A 22,047-nucleotide genomic window follows, 5' to 3' on the forward strand; every position below is an offset into this window, starting at 1 on the left:
GAGATACAGACGGGGAGTAGGAGACAAACATTCTGTTTCAACTTCATTTTAGATTATCAAATGATTTACTTTTAAACCCAAAATATTGCCACGGTGCTACACTCCCCGGCCTGGATGTGAACGTTATTTTTCCTTTTAGATAGAATCCTTTGAGTTGTTGTTGTTATTTTAAATCCAAGATAGTAAAAAAAAATGAGGTATGGATGTTTGGAGAAAGTACAGTGCAGTGTTTTCAATTAAAAATGTTCCTGCGGAAGAAATGTTAGGCAGATGTCAAACTAGGCACCTCAGTGTGTGTGCGCCTGTAATTGTGGCCGTAAAACAGATAGATAGAGAGGGAGAGAGGGAGGGCATGTTTATGTGTGTGTTAATGTGACTTTGTTTGTGTGTCCCGTCCTCCAACTGTGCGTTTTTCGGTGTGATCCAACCATGTTTTTCTGCTAGTGATAGTCTCACCTCAAGGAATCGAGCTCGACTGCTAACCTCATTCGTTTTCATTTGTGCTGCTCAGCTGAACACTGGAGGACTAAGTTTGGAAGCCGCCCAATAACCTGCCTGCTTTTTTCGTAAACAACCAAAGGCTCACAGAAGAGAAAGAATAGTTGGCACGGGACTAATGCAGTTCAAACCTAGAAACCGAGCGATGACAGAAGGGATGAAGACTGAATAAAACGGATGGTTATAGGTTGTAGAGTAAGGCAGAGGTGCTGAAAATAATCAGCATTACCTTGGATTTGAAGTCCCAGACCTGGATTAAAACAGGACACCTTCACAGTGTCATCAAAGGAAAACGTAATAAATTTGTGTCTTTACCATTTCTTACACCCACAAATTCCGCTTAATTAATTTTTTCCTCTTCTTGCTCTGAAGACGGCTCAGCTCGGGCTATAAAAGGGGCCACACATCCCCAGAATACAGCTAAGCACATTAGCTCTATATGCTTCCAAACAGCGCTGTCTCTCTCCCACCCACGACTCTCCCTTCATGAGCTTGCCCTTCATGTGACTTTTGAGCTAATTTGGAACACAAACACTGGGTCAGATGAATCCTGCCAGCAGTAGAAGTGGTAATGAGGATTGGGATGAGGGAGGAGGGAGTGAATGAGGAATCTCAGAGCAATAACAGAGCTGTCCTTCTAGCCGAGCCTGCCAAGCAAATGAAAAAAAAAAAAAGTCAGGATCCATGGCCATGCAGAGAAGACGATAGTTGTATTTTCCAAAAGCAAACTTTATATTTCCAGACCAGAATATGTTTCCTTTATTTCACAAAATAAGTACAAAATAAAAGAATGTAGAAATAGAAGCATTATTATTATTATGATATTGCCTTTGTTTGTGGCCAGATGAATTTCAATTTACCCCTCCACAATGGCATGTTTTTGTATTTTTTCATTTATGTGTTGCTGAAGCTCAAAGCCATGTCTGTGTCTCTCCCTGGACTCTAATGAATGTGATATACCATGCAAAATGAGCTTTGGGTGGTTAAGGCCTCTGCTGTCCAGGTAAACAAAGGCTTTCCAGACTATAGACACAGAGATCGGGCGCTATCCCAGCTTCCTCCCGCGTTCAGCGGATTACATTTCATCCTGGAGACAGGGCGCTCCAAACCATCGTGGTTGTTATGCCTCGCCCCCCCCCCCCCTCACTACACATAATCGCCGCAGCTTGAAAGAGCTCATAAATCAGCCCACCACAATACATTGTAGAGGGAAAAAATGTGCGCCCCTGGCATTTGAGACGGCACAATGCCAACCTATGAGCAGGCCAATTCCACCCTTTGTGTTCAGCAGAGAGAGAAAAACAGAAAGACTGTTGGGTGGCTTGCTTTGAGATGTCTAGTATGCCCACTCGCTCTCCCCCACTCCCTGTGTGTTTGAGTGTGTGGGTTGTTCCATCCTTTTGTTGTTCTGTAATGTTTAAAATGTTTATAATGCTGTTCCCTCACTGGCATTACCCTCTAGTCTTATTTAACTAGTATCATCGGTAGTGTTTCCTTTCTTTGTCTCCAATAAGAATGATTACAATACGAGTAGCTCTCACTTAAAGGTTTAAGCTTTTGATTATAATGCAATTTACTGGAAGGGAATAATCCATAGGGCTGGGTATCGGTACTGGATACCTTTTAATGTATTGACCAAAAATAACCCAGTACCAAGTAGTATTAAAACTTCTCCAGTCAAACGATTCCTGCTTTCAATCCTTTTTGTACCCAGATCTAGAAAAAAACACGCTATTTTGCATGGTTTTGCTCGGAGCCAATCACTGCAAGCGTTCTTTGATTTAATGGGACTAGGGATGCACCGATACTGACACCGGATCGGATATCAGGCTGATTCAAATAGCCAATTTGTTTCTGCATTAAAAAAGTTTACACTTGAATTGTAAAAGTCTGATTGGTGCATCTAAATGTGACGTGTAATTGGCACACTAGCACAGCAGGTACAACCCATACAGTCTGTGGAGTGGTGAAGTCGAGCGTAGCGTATTTAACGGAGTTGGCAGTTCAGCATGCCGAGATGCCACCAAAACGTTTAAAAGTATGGCTATATTACACACCTGTGGCGTCTGATGAAAATAAATGTGGCGGTGGTGGCATTTTATGCAACTGAAAGCTTCCATTCACATGATTGATATTGAATGAAGAAGGAAAAAAAAGGTATCAAATGAAATACTCTATCTGTATCGATATCACTTTAAGGGTAGTGGTATTGCTGTCATCATTTTTTAAACGATACCCCGTCCTCATAATCTACAAGTAGTTTAACAAAGGCCATAGTAGAGAAACACAGGTCTGAGAGATGATAGTGTATTTCTCACAGATATGGCTCATTATTATAAACTATAAATATTGATGGCTGTAGTGCAATGTCTTTTAAATGTCTTTTTTTGTCGCCATCGGGCTTTAAAATTCTATAACTTCACTGTGATCGAGCTAAACCGAGGTCCTTCATTTTCTGATGTCTTTGCCTGCATCTACCTGCAATCTTGTTTTTCTCCTTCTTCCAGGGAAGATCAATGTGTTTGAGTTAAAACTAGGGGCCAGTGCTAAACGGAGGATGCCAGGCATTGATGTTCTGCAGGCTCGTCACTCAGTCTCAGTCAGGCCTGTCCGGGGAGATAACACCAGTGGCCTGCTTAGGCTGATCAATGGCATAATCCATACAAACACTCTCCCACACGATTTGCTCTCTTTGTCTTTGTCATTAACTTGTTTTCTTCTCCTATCACTACTTTGTGCTCAGGATCTTACCCTTTACTTGTCATACTTCAGAGAACAGAAAGATAAGCATTACAGAACAAAAAAAAGAAGAGCTCAGTAATTAATTGGTCTCTGTAACAAAGCAGCTGTTTGACTGTTTGAACCTTGTACAATGGTTAACGGTTGAATGGGTTTGCTGTTTTAATTTTAGAACATGCAGTTGTGCCTGTTACGTTATTATCATAAAAACGTTAATAAAACTTAGCCGGTCGTAGTGGCGGGCGGGTCCCTCCCTTCCATTGTGCATAACGGCCAAGGTTAATTCTGTCATAAAACATAATGTAGTGCATTAACAATTGCTGCATCATCACACATACTAATCCATTGTTTTTCTTTCCCCCCAACCTCCAACCCCCTCATCTGTCCTTAGCTAAGGTCAAGTCAAAGTGCGCCCCTACCTTCTTCGCCTGCGCTAATGGCGTCCACTGCATCATTGGACGCTTCCGCTGTAACGGCTTCAGTGACTGTCCTGACGGGAGCGACGAGGAGAACTGCAGTGAGTCTCACACCACAACTAAGTCCAATAAAAGCAATCTGTCTCATCATGTCATGTCCACCAGAAGTCATGGTCTGTTTGATGATGTACTGCACCCCAGTCATAACAATTTATACTGCAGCTATGTACCGGTCATATAGCCAGTGGTGGGTGTACTTTACTCAAGGACAACTGTAAAACTGAGCAAAGTATTAAAGGGGCAGTCCGGCAATTTACTCATCGTGTACTACTACTATGGCCTTGTTCAGACTGCCAGCCTATATCTGTTTTTGTCATATCCAGATTGTATCCTACAGATTATTTTTAGAGAGCCAGAGAAGTCTGGACAGCAAAAAAAAACACATGAAATGCGATTTTTGCAAATCGGATCCAAACCACATTTGAAGGTGGTTTGAATCAGATTTCTACAAATGCATCACAGTCCGGACGCTCTGGTCGCTCAAATCGGATTTTAGTGTCTTTTGCGACACAACGACAACGTAGTTACTATTAGCAGAGCGTGAGGAGGGCAACATGGAGGAGAACAACAGTCCGAGGACAGACGCTGAAATAAATTGTCATGGCTGCAACACGTAACATCGCAATGTATACCAGCCTGGAGTAGAATTGAGGGCGAAATGATGGACCTCCATTTTTCCATGCTTCCGCCTCGGAAAGCCACATCACGAGTGTAGCTACATAGTTACTGACACCTAGGCTACAGCAACCCTTGCAGACAGGTTGGTGATGTCACAAATTCACACTTATTTGATCTGATCACTTGCAAATAACAATGCAGACATAACAGTGTGGTCTGTCTTAAAGATCTGATTTGAAAAAGCTAATCGGATTTCCCGGCAGTCTGAACGTAGCTATGACTGTATAGTGTCTTCTGTGGCTCTAGAGGAGCTTTTTCAACTCTGACAAAAGAAAACAGTCTGATGATGTCATAGTTATGTAATCAGGGTAATCTCAGTTTGTGCTTGGAGACTGTAAATGTATAACAGAAAAGCCTGAATTACAAACAGAGGGTGTGGAGTTGGAAAGATGTATCCATTAACCAGGCAGGGAGAGGTCTAATAATAAGATGCTGCTGGTTGGATTATGGGAAATGTAGGACCAATGCCTTTGGAGCTCGACCCACACTAAGAAATAAGAGTATCCCAGCCTCTATTGTTTCAATTGTGACAATTATTTTGTAAATAATATGTCTCTTTTGAGTCCCACAACATTATGGAAGTGCAATACTAAACAGCTGGAGTACCCCTTTAACATGTTTCATCAAAGTATTACAAAAAAAATACTTTGCATATAGTTTGGGCCTGTGCAAAATAATGGAAAAACAAGACTCTAACTCATTTAATTTAGGAGCAGCAAAGATAGTTAGACAAATAAAGATCCTCTGTACACCTTTCACACTGTCTCTGTCCTCTCTTCTGTACTCCCTCTCCTATCTCAATTTTTCATTGTGTTTCAACGTGAACAAAACAATGAGAAGACCTTGCACGCAAAACTGAACTGACATCCCAGTCTCCATCTTTGGAGGTTGGATGATTCATTTTTAAAAGCAAAGATCTTTGTGTTTTTCTAGAGGCACAGCCTCTTTTTTTAGATTTGCTTATGAACAGTGGGGGCAGGTGTAGTCCGAGATTGTCGCTAGAACATTTTTTTCAACCTTGTTACTTTTGTTCTACTTTAGTTTTTGTAGTGCCAGAGCAGTACTTCCTGAAGCGTGAAGCAGGTATTCTTTATGTCCCTCCTTTCAGAGGAAAATGAAGGAAAATGTCATTCTATTAAGAATGCAATTTCTGTACCGTTGCTGTCCCCTCCACTCACTATCAACTCCTGCATTTAGAGCAGATAATAATAGTGTTGAAAAGATGTGAATGGTGAATACAGCAAATTCTATTACCTTTTCAAAAAAAGTTTGAGTCATCTTTATTTGTTTGTATCACCTGTGACTCCTGACTCTGCACTCTTTGTATAGTGGTTGAGAAGAGTCGAATGAATGCAAAAGCCGCAACACAAATGCAAAAGCCAAGCAGCAACAACAGCCTCAGGCACACTGCGGCTGAAACTAACTTCTCTTCAATCCACAGAGAAGAAACTGGCGGAGAACCACCAAGTGCAAGGTTCACACTAACTTTCAAAGCAATTTAGTTTATTTCATTCGAAAGTTAAGATAAATCCTTTTCCCCAGTAGCCTCAGACTTTTTTCCTTGGAAAGCTGCTCTTGTTTTCTGTTGAGACAATTCGTAAAACTGCTTGTTGGCATTTCTGACTGGCTGCTGTTTCTGATCAATAACGAGACCTAATTAAAGTTTGACTGTCAAATTTCTAACTGTTGCATTTGGCATTTCCGATTGGCTGCTGTTTATGATCAATAATGACACCTAATTAAATTTCTAACCGTTGCATTTGTTTAACAATCATAAATATAATTGCTGTTCACGTGGCTTTTTTTCCTCCCTGGGAAACTAATGATAATGATATTCCAACTGTCCAGTTAAATCAAATCTGTTATTTGGCATTCAATGACAGGATTTTTTTTAATGATATAAACAACATTAATATTCAGGAAAGACAGTTAGCCTACAATTTATTTGATGGGGGGGCGGTAAGGGACCTGGATTATGGATAGGGGGATGCTGGCCCAAAAAAGGTTGAGAACCACTATTTTAATAGGTTTTCTGTCACTATATAATGACTTCTTGGACTAAACAACAATACTTCTCTGGCTGACAAACATCAAGTTAGGCTTTTTTATAATCTTTATTTGTTGATTTATTATTATATATTTGTTTGTAAGTATATATATATATGGAAATGTATATATATATTTGGAAATGTGTGTGCTTTTGGCATTGTATTCCAATCCCTTGTTATTTTTGTCTGTCTTTTAAAGGCATTAAAATTATTATTATCAACCACGCAAGATATGTTTGTTAACAGATTAAACTTGCAAAACATCACACTAATAGCCTACCATAATCTAGCGTTAAATTTTACAATTATACTGAATATTGGTGTTTGTGGCCAAAACAAAGAGCCAACAGCCAGGCGTTTCCCATCATGCCCTGGGTCAGTCGATAGAGAGCAGTTGCAGTGTGTGCATTATGTCAGAGCGAGTCGGGATCAAGTCGGACACAAATCTAACCGGCGTGCATTTTGCGGTGATTGCCGGTGAGCAATTCTGCGCAGGCCTGGCTCGTCTCCAACGAGCCTAATAATAGTCCGCCGTCAATAATAGTCGGCCCGTTTCATTGTCTAAATTCGTTGTTACTCACTTCTGGCTGTTGTATTTACGTTGTGGCTTTTGCATTCGTTTGGCCACCGTAGCTTTTTCCTTTCTTACAGGTGAATACACATGTTGTGTTGGAATGAAGGACAAGAGGAACAGGTGTAGTGTGTATTATCAGGCATATAGTTTGTCCTCACATGACCCCCATCCCTGCTTTCCCAGAGGGGACCTGCATCAAGCCGATCACTCACCATTGTCAGAGGCAGTGTTCCTCGCCTGCAGGGCACCGCGCTCACAAATCTAATCTAGCCATTTAAATGGAGCTTTGCTGCTCGCTCCCAGCACATACTGCGTCACCACTGTGTAATTGTCTGGATCTTCTCACAAGATAATTCTGCCTCACTCAGCCTCAGAAGCTAAAGACCAGAACATGTGCTAAAAGAAGTCGATAGAGCTGGGCAGGATTTGAATGTTTTTCATATGTTTTTCTTTTTGTTTGATTTTTATCAGACTCCCCAGATCAAATGCTTTACTACTGTAACTCACGCTGTTTTTAATGTTGAATTTCTACTCTGAAAATCCCCATGAAATTATAAAACCCATGTTTTTCTCTTGAATTTTATCCAAGTGTTGTAAATGGGCAAGTACACAAAGCAACTACTAACAAATGCACCGCTACAGAATATTAATTTAATTGCCTTTAAATAATTTGTTTATGCTCTGAAGTTTGTTTCTCAGAGACTCTCACACAGCTGCTTGTGTTCTTTAAAGTACCTCTGCAACCTCTCACTGTAACCTTGTTTGAACTAACACTTGACCCTTGACCTCTGCCCTGACTCTACCACAGCAGGCAACCCACTGGTGTGCTCGGAGGCTCGCTTCAAGTGTCGGAATGGCCACTGTGTAGACCGCAGCTTCTTGTGTAACGGCCAGGACAACTGTCAGGACAACAGCGACGAGGAGCTCTGCCTCACTACAGCAGGTAAGTCATTCAGTCAAATGTATGAGATGGTCATGTGTGCAGAAAAGAAAGAGGTAATGAAGCATCACACAGGGACATGCTGAGGATGATTTAGCAACAAAGGACAGTGAATTGTAGCAGAGCAGAGACGCTCCTGATCCCTCTGTTTTTGGTTGGTTAACTAACACATTTCACCAAAAATCAAAACAGAAAAAAGCAACAGGCGATAAAATACTGAGAAACTTCAAATACAAATTAAGAACATGTAAAGTAGGACTTTTTTAATTAGTAGAGTGCGCTCAATAGAGGCAAACATAGCTGCAGGACAAAAATAAATAAATGGCAAATATTGGCAGTATGAGAATGCTAAACATCATGCAAAAATATCAATATGTGTATGCAATAAGTAGCAAATTAGAAAGAAACAAGAATATGAAACAGCTATACCTTACATACATACATATATATAAATACGTATATGCTATGACACTATGTTTCTGCTAGAATCATTGGTCTACAACGAGCTTTAAAGTGTCAGAAAGTGTAAGGGCACGTACATCTGGTATAAATACTACACACTAATAAATTAAATATACATTCACTCTACAGAAGTAGATCATTTGTGCACAGAGTGTGAACATTTGTTGTCTACTTCATGACTCCAGATGGGGGAACCATATGTGCAACGGACAGTAGTCCGTATGGACAATGGTATTGACGTGTTCATTATCACTTTGATAAACACTTACATACACTCTTTAAAGAAGTATAACATACAAAAGTGAAATTTGTGTCAAGGATATGCACAAGTAAGGGGTTTTCTGCATGAAACACATGATTTGCTTAAGCTCAGGAGACGGACAGTTAATAACATAATAAGAGTTAAAGGAATGTCTTCAAAAAAATAACAACACTAAGGCTGTATTCGAAACCGCATACTATACCAGTAGTACGTACTGATTTGGCCAAAATGTAGTATGTAGTATGCAGTACGCGAACAAAAGCAAAATCCCCAGTATGCCAAAAATACCCGGATGACGTACTGATTTGGAAAAATTCTCCAGTATGCATCGGACCAGTCTATCTCGCCTACTGTATCCCACAATGCAAAGCGCTGGAACAGTACAGGCTACGGGTACAAAAACAGCAGCCAAAAGCTGCTCGTTTTTTACGTTTTTTGTAGCCATTTCAACACTAAATTCACTTCTGAAAGTTTTTGAGGCGAGAAATCAACTGTGTAGATTATTAATATCGGCAGTTTTATGAAGTTAGATGGCGAATCGAACATTTGTTCCACCGTTGTCGAAGTTTAGAAGCTCCACAAAATACCGTGACAGCCAGCGAGCGCCTGCCCGGGTCGCTGCCAGCAAGCCGGGTAGTCACGCTCAGAGACCGCTATGAGCTGCTGGAGCTCACTCCGGCCTCGTAGACAAGAGGTTTTTATTTCCTTGTTGACGGATAGTTTGTTTAAATATAACATCACAGATGTCCATTATAAATTAACAGGAACCTGTGTTTATTTGCCCTTTTTCGAGTTAAAAAGCTCCACAATCGCCCGCGGGCGTAGCTCGCTGGAGAGCCGGCCAGTGACGCTCACAGAGCGGCTGCAGAGCAGCAGAGTCGCGAGGGAAAGAGCAGCTTCTGACGGGGCAGAGAGATTCCTGCTGAGACAACATGACACTTTTTTAACATTTCTCTAATATCTGGAGGGAGATCAGTCCACTTTTTTTTTGCTGTAACTGAAAAAGCAGTTTGAGTAAAGTAAATGTTGTGGATGAATGTTTTATATTTCTCGTCTCTCCTCGTTGATGATCCTGTTTGTCGGACTTCATTATGAGCTGTTAGAATAAATAGTTTAAACCTGCAGTATCTTATAAAGTAAATAAGCAGAACATAAACAACAAAATCAAAGTTGTATTTTTTGATAATATTGTAATAGTGGTACAAGTTTGTTTTTTTTGTCCTGTGCTTTAAGAGCTGGTTTAAAGACTAAAGCCTCGTCTAGCATACTGCTAAATACATCACATTAACTGTCACATACTGCATACTACTCAGGAACGCAGTATGCAGTATGTACTGTATACTGCATACTGCGCTCCTGAGTAGTATGCAGTATGCGGTTTCGAATACAGCCTAACAATCACCTGATGTGGAGATAACAGTTAGCAGACCTCATCACATGTACTGTAATTACACAATACCAAGAATGGACGTGCAGATGATAATCTTTTATTTAAAAAAACCTGTAAACAGCCAGGGCCGGCGCGTCCATATAGGCGAACTAGGCAATTGCATATGGTGGCACTTTGGCAAGGGTGGCGAAATGTGGACCAACTATTCATCAAGAGCAAAATAACAATAATAAAAAAGTAACCAATAGTAGTAACTGCAGGCTGACAGCACAGCAGACTGGGCCAGTCCAAAACTTCCAATATTGAGGGGGGATGCGAGCGAACCCCTCTCAGTCTGGACTGATCCTCGTTTTTGTTGAAATCTGATTAACTCAGTCATTTTCATCATGGACTCGACGAACTATGACTAGTGTTCCAGCTCACCTCAGCTTGCCTGGCCAGTCTTGTTTTGATTCAGTGCAGTGGTCAATCAATCAATCAATCAAATTCATATAGCACATTTCATACGACTGGCGTTGACTCAATGTGCAAATGGTGACGTGCTTATACAAACTGAGGTGGTGTCATCCACTATGAAGTTTCTTGGAGGTCTTCAGCATCATCAGGTTCTCTTTACACCACAAAAACTGTATTAGTGTTCGAATTACTGCCAAACATTTTTCAGCTCACACCCTCTGGGCACTCGCATGAATTTCTGTCCCAGTTCGTCCCTGTTGCAAATAGAGGGGCGGCATAATTGTTTTTTGCCTAGAGCGGCCGAAGTGCATGTGCTGTTCCTGTTCAATGCACACTAGATGCCTTAATGTCCCTAGATTCAGTGTGTCAGAAATAACTGCAGAGACACCAATTATTGTGCATGAGTTAGATATGTTTTCTTTCACAATTAAAGGTGGAAGTCTTTAAAAAGTAATCTCTATATTCATTCACTTATTCGCTTAATTCAGAGTTCATCCACAACAACAACAACAACACACACGTGAACAATTTAAAGATGACACCGTAACGTTTATCTGTTCTGACAAACTGGAGTTTGACGAATTTACATGTAATCCGGCCGTAATTGTTGGAATTATTGGCAGGGTGCTTTGCAGCAGATCTCAGAACAGGTGGAAGCTTGCAGATACAGTATTTGCAGCATTTCTATTAAACTGGATAAAAAGATGACAGTGGAGTTGGAAGATTCTGTCACTCAATATGTCACATCATCTGATATTTCTGAAAACATCTCTTAGGAAATGTTTCCTGCAGCCTGTTCATAGAGATACAGCAGCAGAGCTACTGACAGATTCAACTTTATGCCAGAGAAGACTGCGCTGTTGTCAACATTCCTCACTATGCCTGTTTGACACACAGAAACACAACCACGGCATCATTAGTGTGTAAAATCTAATGATAGTGATGACATTGTGCTGACTTTGCATTGTAACACAAATAGCAGTAGCATCATCCCTGACAGCGAGTCTGATGTCTTCTGGTATAGAGCGTCTTATTCACTGGCAGGTACCATTTACAGTAAATCTGGCATACTGTTCTTATTCCACTGGCAGCTTCACTTCTCACAGGCAGCTGCTGCCTCTATGGCACACCAGTCAGCTTCTGTCAACACTTCAGCTGTACGTTCCACTGGCAAGCCGACAGGACTCTGATGTGGACTACTGTCAGTGTTTTTTCTTCTGTTCAAAAAACAATCCTGTGAGTTCCTATCCTTCTGTCTAGGTGCTGCTGTCACATTGATTTACTCAGAAATAACAAAACAGGTCGGTATCTATAGCCCACAAGGCAGTAATGTTATTACCAATGCTGAGATACGCAAAGTCAGCAGAAACTTGATCAAAACTCAAGAGGCAAAACGTGTCTGATAAACAGGGAAAGTGCTCTGAGGCAGTCGCACGTTAGACTTCAGAATATGAACACAGTAAATCCTGGCGAAACTTTTCGACACCATTTATTCTCTAAAATAAAATAAAGCTGTTCTTTTCTTTCCTCAGCTGTTAAAAAATGGCTCTGATCTGACACGATTGACAAACTACAGTTCGGATAATTGTCGCAGGATATAATTATTCCGCTCATTATAATTTAGGCTACTAATGTATTACCCCACAAATCTAAATTTGATAATCTATCTTTTTATATTTTGCCTCATTAGTTAAGCTGATTTAGTCAAATTATTTTTTAACCGTGTCTGTTTACAAAAGAGACGGAAAGAAAGAGTCCAGCCATCATCAAAAGGCCGTCCTTCTCAGACTCCACAACTCAATGCAGAAAGCTGAATAGAATATCGATTGATATCTGTGTCCACTACGCTCCAGTTCCCTGTCGACGAGTGAACAATACCAAACTCCAGTGCTGGCAGAATATAGCTGCATGTTGTTATGGCATCTAAGGCTCACAACACAGTCTTCACAACAAATACTGGATACTGTATGAGCAGCTCACTGTTTACAGAAAACCTTGGATGATTGTGAGAAATGTTTGCTTATGTTAAATACAATTAAAAATCAGGGTAGACAAAACATTCAGTAATAATCACCTGGCAGAAAGCATTCTCAATCTATTGCAACTCGGATATATTATATCATAAAATGTTTATGCACCACAGTAGGGGCTCAGTGAAGATCTAAGTGCTTTATGATACATAATATTGCCAGTCCTGAGTACAATTATTATACTCCATTTCCGACAAAAAGAAAGTGTTCTGCCTTGCAGCGATTTTATTCAAGGTCCTGCTACGGTTGAGTGAGAAGCTTCTCAGACTGCCTCCATCTCTAAAATGTTTTCAGGTGTCTAATGATAGAGCACCAAGTTATATATCTTTTTCTTTTCATAAAAAATGCCAGATTTTTCAGCTGTCCAGCAGAGTAGTGTGCATCTTTTCAATTGAGCTTCCACCGAAATATACTAGTGCCAGAGTGTGTTTGGTGCTGTTGTTATATTCCCAAAGACTCCCTGTCAGCACAGATTTTATAGTAGTTATTTGTATGTATGGAGAGCAAATGACCTAAATGTTCTCCGGCTTATTCTGCTGCTGAAAACTTGTGTAGCGCTGCGTAAAGTACAAGAGTTGAGAAGCTCCGTGTTGTTGTGACCTTCAGAACACATCAAGGAAGAGCAGCTCAGTTTTTTCTTTCTTTGTTTTTTTTCTAAATTTATTTATTTTTTATCATCAGCCTCTGCGCTTTCGGAGGGACTGAAGGCATCGCTGTGGTTTGAAACTCTGCATTTCTGTCTCGTATGAACTCACACACACATTCTCACCTTACATTCTGCTCTGACTTTCTATAATGAGCAGGCACAGACCTGCAGGTGACAGATAAGGCATACAATATCCGTTCTAAGCCACCTGAGCACAGCATCTCCTTCCTCACTTTCTCTCCTGTACCTCCTCCTCTGTTCAACTCCCTGTCCTCCTCCTCCTTACCCATAATTACTTGCTTACTTGGTTCCTTGATTTGAAAAGTCTGGTGAGAGATCAGCACACAGACTGACAGCGGACAGATCATAATGACATACTATATAGAGTAGCGTTTGGTTGTCCTGCCTTATAGGTGTCAGATAATTAGATCTACAGAAGCAGTACCGTCCTCTTAGCCTTTTTTATGCCTCCAGTGTTTTTATTTCCCATCAGAGCAATCTTAAACAATTTGCCACGGTTAGACACAAACAGCAGCACAGAGCCGCTTTTACTGTTTATCGTTTTATTTGATGGGTAATTGATTTTTGGAATAGCGGCGAGGTGGCAAAGTGGCAAACAGTGCAATGTAACAATACACAATCTCCTATAAATGCATTGGTGCAATCATCGCACAGCGAGATAGAAGGAGTGGGATGGGGGAGCCTGTAACGGATAGCAGAGATAAAGAAACAGAAAGCACACCGCATAAACATAATATAGTGAACCGGAGAGGGAGTCGCGAGGGGCAATGAATAGCAATGGGCAGGAAGATGGAGGCACGCAAAGAGAGACAGGTGATTTGGTAGAGAAAGGCGAGGATTTGGATAGAACTGAGCGAGGGGTAGCGATAAGCCGAGGGGGGATGAGAGCAGTATCCATCTCGAGTCGAGCCCCGAGGCCGAGCAGTGTAACTCCGGAAACAGAAATGACATGAAAGCTAGTTTTGCAAAGCTGAGCTTCTCTTTGCTCTCCCCCGGTCTGCTGGGCTGCTCATAACATGGGATAGAGGGTGCACTGACGGAGCGCATGTTTGCCCCTGCAACGAATTGTTGTTGAAACACTGCCGCGGGGCTCGCAGGATTTGGCCAGATGCTGGTGGGAGCCCTCGCTGAGAACAAGAGAGCCACTCTGCATATCCAAGGAAGCATGTGCATGAGCACTCACACACACACACACACAGTCGCAGTCACACACACGCACGCACACACACGCACACACAGAGTCACAGTGCGATCTGACAGTGATTGTTCTGCATATTAAATTGCAAAAAATAACTCCAGAAGAAACTTCCTTGAAGGTCACGGGACTGACAAGTTTAAAGACTCGGTGCAAAAGTGATGAGCACAGAAGCTTTTTTTAAAAGTGGCTGAGAATCCCTTTAGAGTCGTTTAAGAAAAGTAATTGATTTAAAATGCACACATCAGCGTCTCTCATTACGCATTAATTAACACAAGTAGACAAAGGAGTATCAGATGGTGTGGTGACTGTGGGAGTGTGCGGGTGATTAATTCTCACATCTCCTCTATCTCAAAGAAGCTTCACGTTGGCCTTTTTCTGAGCTGAAGTTGTTCCGAGAGAGAGAAGGAGTGAGGGGAAGTGTAAGTGTGTGAAGGTAGGAACAGAGCGCCAGAGGATGGTTCGAGGGCATGAAAAGCTCCCACTGGCTTTGTGTGTTTTGGAAGATAAGGTATGCTTTGTGTAGCATCAAACGCCTTTGTTTTGGTTGTGTGTGTGTGTGTGTGTGTGTGCGCGTGCGTGTGCGTGTGTTTCAATGTGCATTTGTTCTTTCAGTGGACACACATATGTCCAAATTTTCTTATGTTCCTGTTAGGGCTGTCAAAGTTAACACAATAATCCGTTAATGCCAATTCTTCTTAACGCCACTAATTTCTTTAACGCATTAACACAATCGATCTCTATCGAATTGAATCGAATCTAAGGAATCCATTGATACCAACCATGTCATACCAGCTTGTTGTGAAGGAGGCTAAATAACGCTCCAAACTTGCGCAAAATTTTGGCCATGAAAAACCTGCATGGCCATTTTCAAAGGGGTCTCTTGACCTCTGACCTCAAGATATGTGAATGAAAATTGGTTCTATGGGTACCCACGAGTCTCCCCTTTACGGACATGCCCACTTTATGATAATCACATGCAGTTTGGGGCAAGTCATAGTCAAGTCAGCACACTGACACACTGACAGCTGTTGTTGCCTGTTGGGTTGCAGTTTGCCATGTTATGATTTAAGCATATTTTCTATGCTAAATGCAGTACCTGTGAGGGTTTCTGGACAATATTTGTCATTGTTTTGTTCATTGATTTCCAGTTAAAATGTGTATATAGACATTTGCATAAATCAAGCATATTTGCCCACTCCCATGTTGATAAGAGTTTTAAATACTTGATAAATCTCTCTTTTAGGTACATTTTGAACAGATAAAAAATGTGTAATTAATTTGCGATTAGTCCCGATTAATCGTGATTAAATATTTGAATCGATTGACAGCCCTAGTTCCTGTACATAGAAACTATGTGAAGCTGTGACAGTAGAACTCTGCAATCCTGCATTAAGTTTCATGATGTGCTTTAGCTTTTCAGCATCACATGAGGAAGACATATGCTTTCACTGCTGCGTCCTCCCTCCTCTAGACTATTTATATTAATATTTGTATAATAATTAGCAAAATGAAAGGCAAATAAATCCTTAAACCCGTGAAAACTGTGCCGCCAGTGGCTCATAAACACTGCACTGAAAGCATCCGAACATCAATTAGACTCGAACAAAAGGAGCAACATCAATTCTGCAGACCACAATGGTTCAGAAATGTTGACATTCAGGACACCTCTAGGAAGGCATTCGCATTGTTTGCTGGATAAATCCATTTACATGTGATTTAAATTACAATGCTTTGTAAACAAAATTATTTATAGTCTGTCTGCTGCAAGGGTATCTTGTATCACTCTTACAATGACAGAAGCACACACAAGGGTAGGCCTCTGTTTACATACTGCCTCAATGTGTGCTGTATAGTATGCAGATAGTAATGTCCAGTCTCCTGTGGAGACAAGCAGAAAGTCCCTCAGCAAACTAAAGAATGATCATGCAAACTATCCTGCATGATTCAGGAAGTCAGTGTTGTAATCAAGACCACCTAAACCGAGACCAAGACATGACCAAGACCAGAGTGTATCGAGGCCAAAACGATACCAAAACCTTGACAGGTTGAGACCTCGTCAAGACCAAGACCAAAGCAGGGCGAGTACCAGCACTGCTGCATGTTTTTAGGTAGCCACATCTCCTCCCAGACAGCCACAGCTTCTTCTTCCTCTGTCCCCCGTGTTCACTTTCTTGGAGTGCGTGTGAAGGGGAGTGGGGAGGCGTGACAGCCGTTAACAGTAACACAAATTTAAAATTAGAAATGGGTCAAGATATTAGATGCATTTGAAGCAGGAAGTTTTACATCCAGTCGCAGTAATGATGTTAACAAATAAATCAGACAATGCACAGGCAATTTCGTGATATACTTGCAGTTGTGGTCTTGACCAGTCTTGAAATAAATTCCTGAGTCCTCTTCACCTGAGGCAGAGACAAGGCCGAGTAAAAATGCGATCGATTCCAAGACGAGACCTTCAAAACGTGGTCTTGAGACCAGTCTCGAGTACTACAACACTGCGGGAAGTATAACTGCCACAACACATTTTTTTGAACTATGGTTTTTTTTACCAGTGACCCCATCAAAGTAATCATTGGCCTCGAGTTCCTCAGAGAACTGTCAGTCAGATTGAGACGTTGGGCAGCAAGCTGACAATTAACATTAGTCTGCTACATGAGTCTACTGTCAGAACATTGGCAGCCGACATCATCCTTTGACCCTGATTGGTTTGATGAAAATTAAGCCAAGCACTAAACACGGTCTGCAAAATAAAGTGTCAGCAAAATTATTTTTAGGAAACATGACTGTGCGTAATTAAACTTGCCACTTTCTTCTGTACATTTTTGATAAGCCTGTCAGCGAGAATCACTCATTTCACAGTGATAGCCAAGGGAATTTGGCTGATTGCAACAATGTATATCCAACTAAAACAGCTTTATTTCAGCCACAATTGCCACAAACCCTCTCTTTTCACCGACAGCACAGTAAATAGTTTTAACCTTCTGGTTTGTGTGCGGAGCGCTACTCCCTGAGAAGTCAAATCCCTCATTTTAAACTCCAGGGATGCTCCCCTCCCACAGAGAGTAATCTGCAGCTTTCTATTTGGTATATCCTCCTTAGGCTGTGTAAGAACTACTCGATAGATCCACCAGCACTGCATCTGCTGTTTTGCATAAGCACTATGTATTCAGCAACCTCAATTCACAGCAGCGCTGCCATTTACAGGGCCAATAAACAGCAGTAATTCAGACGGGGCTGTATATATACAGCGACTGTCTGCTGACATCCAGCAGTAACTCCTGCCTCTCCATTAGCGTCACCAGTAAACTAGACATTAATATGTAGTGTCAGTCTGATATAGAAAGAATAAAGAACGTCAGAGTGATTAAAAGTCCCTCAGATTGTATTCACTTTTGGTATCCTTTTAGCTCGCTAATAGTTTCTCACACAGCCTCCCACAATGATTGCTGCCAGACTTTGGGCCCAAATAACACAGGTGCTATAGATTAAAATGACAAGTTAATCCATTTGCAATTTTTTTGTGGTAGAGATGTGTGTGACGCTGAGATGTTGGTCTGCTCATGCCCTTTGTCAGTAGCACTCAGAGCGCTGGCAGAGAGAGAAAGGTGCGGGAGGGAGCGTGAAATGGCGTAGGGGAATATAATGGCAGTAGACTGAGGTGTGGGAGTGGAATGTAATAGTGCCAGTTTATCAGAGCCAACGCACACTTGACAGGCACAAATAGGGGAGGTTGCACATGTCGCCGCCCATGGATTTGAACTCTGGGATAGTTTCAGGTTTTCGCTTTTGTTCGCCCCGAAGCATGTTCACAAAGCAGCGTTGAGGGGCTCTCGGCTGTTGGTCCGCGAGAGAGGAAGGCCAAGCAGTTGGCAAGATGCTGTTAGCTGCTGCTGGCAATGTTGAACTGAGGGGGTGCAGCTTCCTTTTTCTGTAATTTAAATAGATTAAATTGCTTTCCAGTATATTAAGAGTGCATTTTAAATTCTGACAGTAGCATTTAGCATCCATGGGTTCTCATGGAAATGAATACCATAGATTATGTTCGTCCACCCATCTGTTGTTTGTGTCTTCTGGGCTTTATATGAGAATATATCCTCGTTTGTTTCATCTTTTATTTCTTGTCATCCCTTTCCTCCCTCCCTCCCACTCACCAAGGCTAAGTGTCAGTCTTTTCAGAGCTCCTGTTGTTTAAGGACCTCGTTGCCATTAGCTATGGCCCCACAGAGGGGGGGGTTGACTCCCGGGACCCGGAGTCTTCATGAATCATCCCCGTCCTTGAATCGGAACCAGTCAGCCGTTGCTGTTCAGGCTCCTGTAAATTAACAACCTTTCCCTCCTAAACCTATCCTCGCTCAGTCACCATGGTGACGGTGGTCAAGTGACGACCTGCACCCACAGACTCGCGGAGGAATTTCACTCCCGAACAATAGCTCTACTGTTGCTACTGGGTAGAGTTGTACTTTGAGCGAGGGGGCTTTTTTTTGTGTTGTTTGCGTGTGTTCATGTATGTGTGCGTGGGTGTACTAGTGATTGTTTTCCATCACTTCTTGTTGCCATTCTTACTACACTTCCACTTAAATAGCTTTGTGGATGGATGAGTCCAAAGAAAGGTACCATTTGGCAATAATATAGCACAAGTGGCTTGGTCTGTGATGGCAACGCACAAGCCAAAAACAGTGAATCATGATGAATGATCTGACCGTTAAGTGGCACTGTAAAATGTAAAAAACCCTCAAAAAGGACAAAAACAAGCTCATTAGCTCGCTGATTTGTGCTTCTACGAGCATCACATTTGCATTAGAGTGTGTTAAGTCTGGCCTCAACTGCAACATTTCCCGACACTTGGCTTGAGAGACGTGCCCCTCGCTGGCCCCTCAGTACACACTGTCGCTGGTTGGCTGACAGCAGAAAAGGAGGTGAGATCACCATGTAAAGCGTGTGGTGCTCAAATGGGGCTCCCTCTCTCGAAAGCCTATTCTTTCCATCTCTGCATCCAAATCATTTCAGTCATTAACCGTACCTCCAACTCTTTTCACAGTACACTAGCTATTTTAGAAAATTGCGCCTCCAGTCTGTATTGTGCAAAAACTCCAATGAGGCTCCCAAGGTTACATTATCTTTCTAGAAACAATACCACATTAAATAAAGACCAAGAGGTGTTGAGGCAGCACCAATACTCGTAGATATTGACAGCTCATTAGTCACCCTGCTAAACTCTTCAATAGCTGTGAAGTGCTTTGACTACTTCTTTTGAAAAGTTAAGAGATTAATAATGAAGTCTTTAACAGGTTCGGCGTGCAATAAAAAGAACTTAAAAGGAAAATTTGAATCACTTCTTGTTTGTGGGTTTCTCTTAGAAATGTTTCCATGAGTTTGCACAAGAGACATTTTTTTTTATTATCTCCGTTGGCCCAAGAGAAGGGGGGAGAAAATGCTGTTTTTGCATTTTTAAATTGCATTAAGTTAAAAATGGATAAAATTATGAAACCAGAGCGAAGAGGTACACTGAATTATGATTCCATTCTCTTGGATAGCTTTGATGAATGTTGGAGAAATTTAGACACAGTACTTTCAAGAAATGGTTATGTGCCCAGAGCTCAATTTAATTTCCCCCACACATACCATTTTTTTTGACCATATTATCTTTTCTTTGGGCATGTCTAATGCAGCCATCCATAACTAGCAGAGTCATTTAATAGCACTACTCAACTTTAGTCTGCCTCACAATTTTTGCAGAAAGACTGGTGTATTAAAGCAAATAACAGAAGCTGAAATATAAATATAAAATGGGAGTAATGAACATTGGCATCAGGTGCATCTTGTCAAAATAAGTGGCTCCCTGAATGCCACTCCTTTAGGCTCCCACTTATTGGCTGTTGCAGGCGGTTTGTATCACTACATAACATCTTCTCGTCTCATTGCTGAATGGTGCTTTACCTTTTCATGCATGATTTCTCCATGATTACCTGACAGTAGCTAATTCGGTATTAAATATTACTAAGAGGCAGCATTATCCCCACATGCATCTACCGAAGCGGTGATGGACCAGAATGGTGTGCAGCTATTAGGAGTAAACAGATGGACACCCTTGAGTGATGCATTAGCTGTCAGTCAGCTCTCGCTATAATGGGCCGGGTTATTTTCTGCAAATGCTTTTTTTCTGCCAATACTGTAAGTGTGCATCCACCCATGATATGGTTGAGCTGAAGGTGTTCCTCGACAGACAAGGAGCCACGCCAATTATATATGGTGTGATAGAATGCAGATGGCGATAATGGTGAGTGTGTAATGGTGTGTGTGTTTGTTGTGCATGTATCCATCAGGGAAATGCAAAAAGAAGGCAGGCTTAAGTGGAACGGAGGAAAAAGTAGAGTGCCCCGGAGAGAGGAAAGAGGGATTGCATGTCAGAGAGTGCGAGAGGTAGAAATGTGAGAGGGGTGAGGGGGGTAGAATATGAGATGAAAAAAAAGGAGCAAAAATGTGAGTGTGAAGACGATGGAGCGGAAGAAGGAAGGAAAGCACAAGAGAGAGAGTGATAGAGAGAGAGAGGGACGCTGATGGAGATGAAGGATTAGGGAGAGTGGCAAAGCCATTGAGGAGAAAAAAAAAAGATAAAACCCCTCTGGATTCATTGTGTAGAAAGAAAGGGAATCACGGGGGAGGACAAAGAAGTGGAGGGAAGCGGTAGGGAGATGGAAACGGTAGCTGGGGAAGGGGTCATGGGTGCTGGTAGAGAGAGAGAAAACCACTAAGGAGTGTGGAAGACAAGATTAGAAGGTAAGCAGGAAATAAGGTATCTGCAGAGATGAGAATAAGCAGACAGAAACCCTGCGAGACAGGTGCAGGAAGCAAAGGTAAGAGCAAAACAGAGGAGAGCGCCGCATAGGGAACAGGAAACAACAAAAGTGAGTGATCGGGACGAGTGGATTGAAGTAGAGCCAGAGCGGTGAGGTGGGAATGAAACAAAGCAGGGCAGATAAAAAGAAGAGAGAAAGTAAGGGGTGAAAACAGCAAAACAAAATTGAGGACAGGGGTTGTGAGTGATGACAGGGAGGAGAGAAAAACTACGTGGTATGAGATTTTTGAAGGAGGTCTTACTTGAAGCTCAGAGATTGAAGAGGGGGCTTAGATTAGTCACTGCATGCAACAGTGCTCTCATTCATGGTAATTACTGGATTCTGCACCATCTCTCTCAATTGCTGCCTTGTCTTTTTTTTGCTCTTATTGCTCTCTCTCCTCTGTCTCTCTGACTCATGTACCATTAACCTCCCATCTTCTTTTTTTTCTCAGTTTTGGCATTTGGCTCCCATCTCCACCCTTTTCTCATCACTTCTCTTTACCATTTCACCTCCTCATGCCCCACTGTCCTGTCTCCTCTCATCATGGGCTTTCTCCTCCTCGCCTCTATTCTTTTGCCGTTGCTTCCTCTGGCAGCCTGCAGTCGCTTTGTTCAGATGGGCAAGGCTTAAACGCAACGCTTGAGATGATAATACCACTCTGTTGCTGCACTTTCTTTTTTTTTTTGCATGTATTTTCACCATTCCCTCCCAACACCCTCCTCATCCTTTTTTCTTTCTCTCCGGCTCTGCCTCGCCCCATTCTTCTTCTCTTTATGTTGTTCTCATTGTTGGA

At 41.8% G+C, this 22,047-nt stretch overlaps 1 protein-coding gene and 1 long non-coding RNA gene across 4 annotated transcripts in view; one reads left to right on the forward strand and one right to left on the reverse strand.

Moving 5' to 3' along the window:
• LOC119486577 overlaps positions 1-7,153 on the reverse strand; it is a 341,860-nt gene extending 334,707 nt beyond the window's left edge. Inside the window, exons 1-2 of the long non-coding RNA XR_005206558.1 lie at positions 6,720-7,153; positions 30-32 (exon numbers count right to left, since the gene is read on the reverse strand). This is a non-coding gene — a long non-coding RNA (uncharacterized LOC119486577). The remainder of the gene's footprint in view (positions 1-29; positions 33-6,719) is intronic.
• The window catches only part of ldlrad3 (low density lipoprotein receptor class A domain containing 3), a 98,489-nt gene that overhangs the window by 46,020 nt on the left and 30,422 nt on the right, over positions 1-22,047 (forward strand). For 2 of the 3 annotated variants that reach the window (XR_005206557.1, XM_037766760.1), the window contains exons 3-4: positions 3,629-3,754; positions 7,822-7,956. Coding sequence is in view for 2 of the 3 variants with exons in the window: in XM_037766760.1 (XP_037622688.1) it covers positions 3,629-3,754; positions 7,822-7,956 (261 nt within the window). In the remaining variant the exon portion in view is untranslated. The remainder of the gene's footprint in view (positions 1-3,628; positions 3,755-7,821; positions 7,957-22,047) is intronic. The other variant, XM_037766761.1, reaches the window with a different exon arrangement.

This window comes from Sebastes umbrosus, chromosome 4 (genome assembly GCF_015220745.1).
Source record: "Sebastes umbrosus isolate fSebUmb1 chromosome 4, fSebUmb1.pri, whole genome shotgun sequence".
In the NCBI taxonomy this organism is placed as follows: Eukaryota; Metazoa; Chordata; class Actinopteri; order Perciformes; family Sebastidae; genus Sebastes; species Sebastes umbrosus.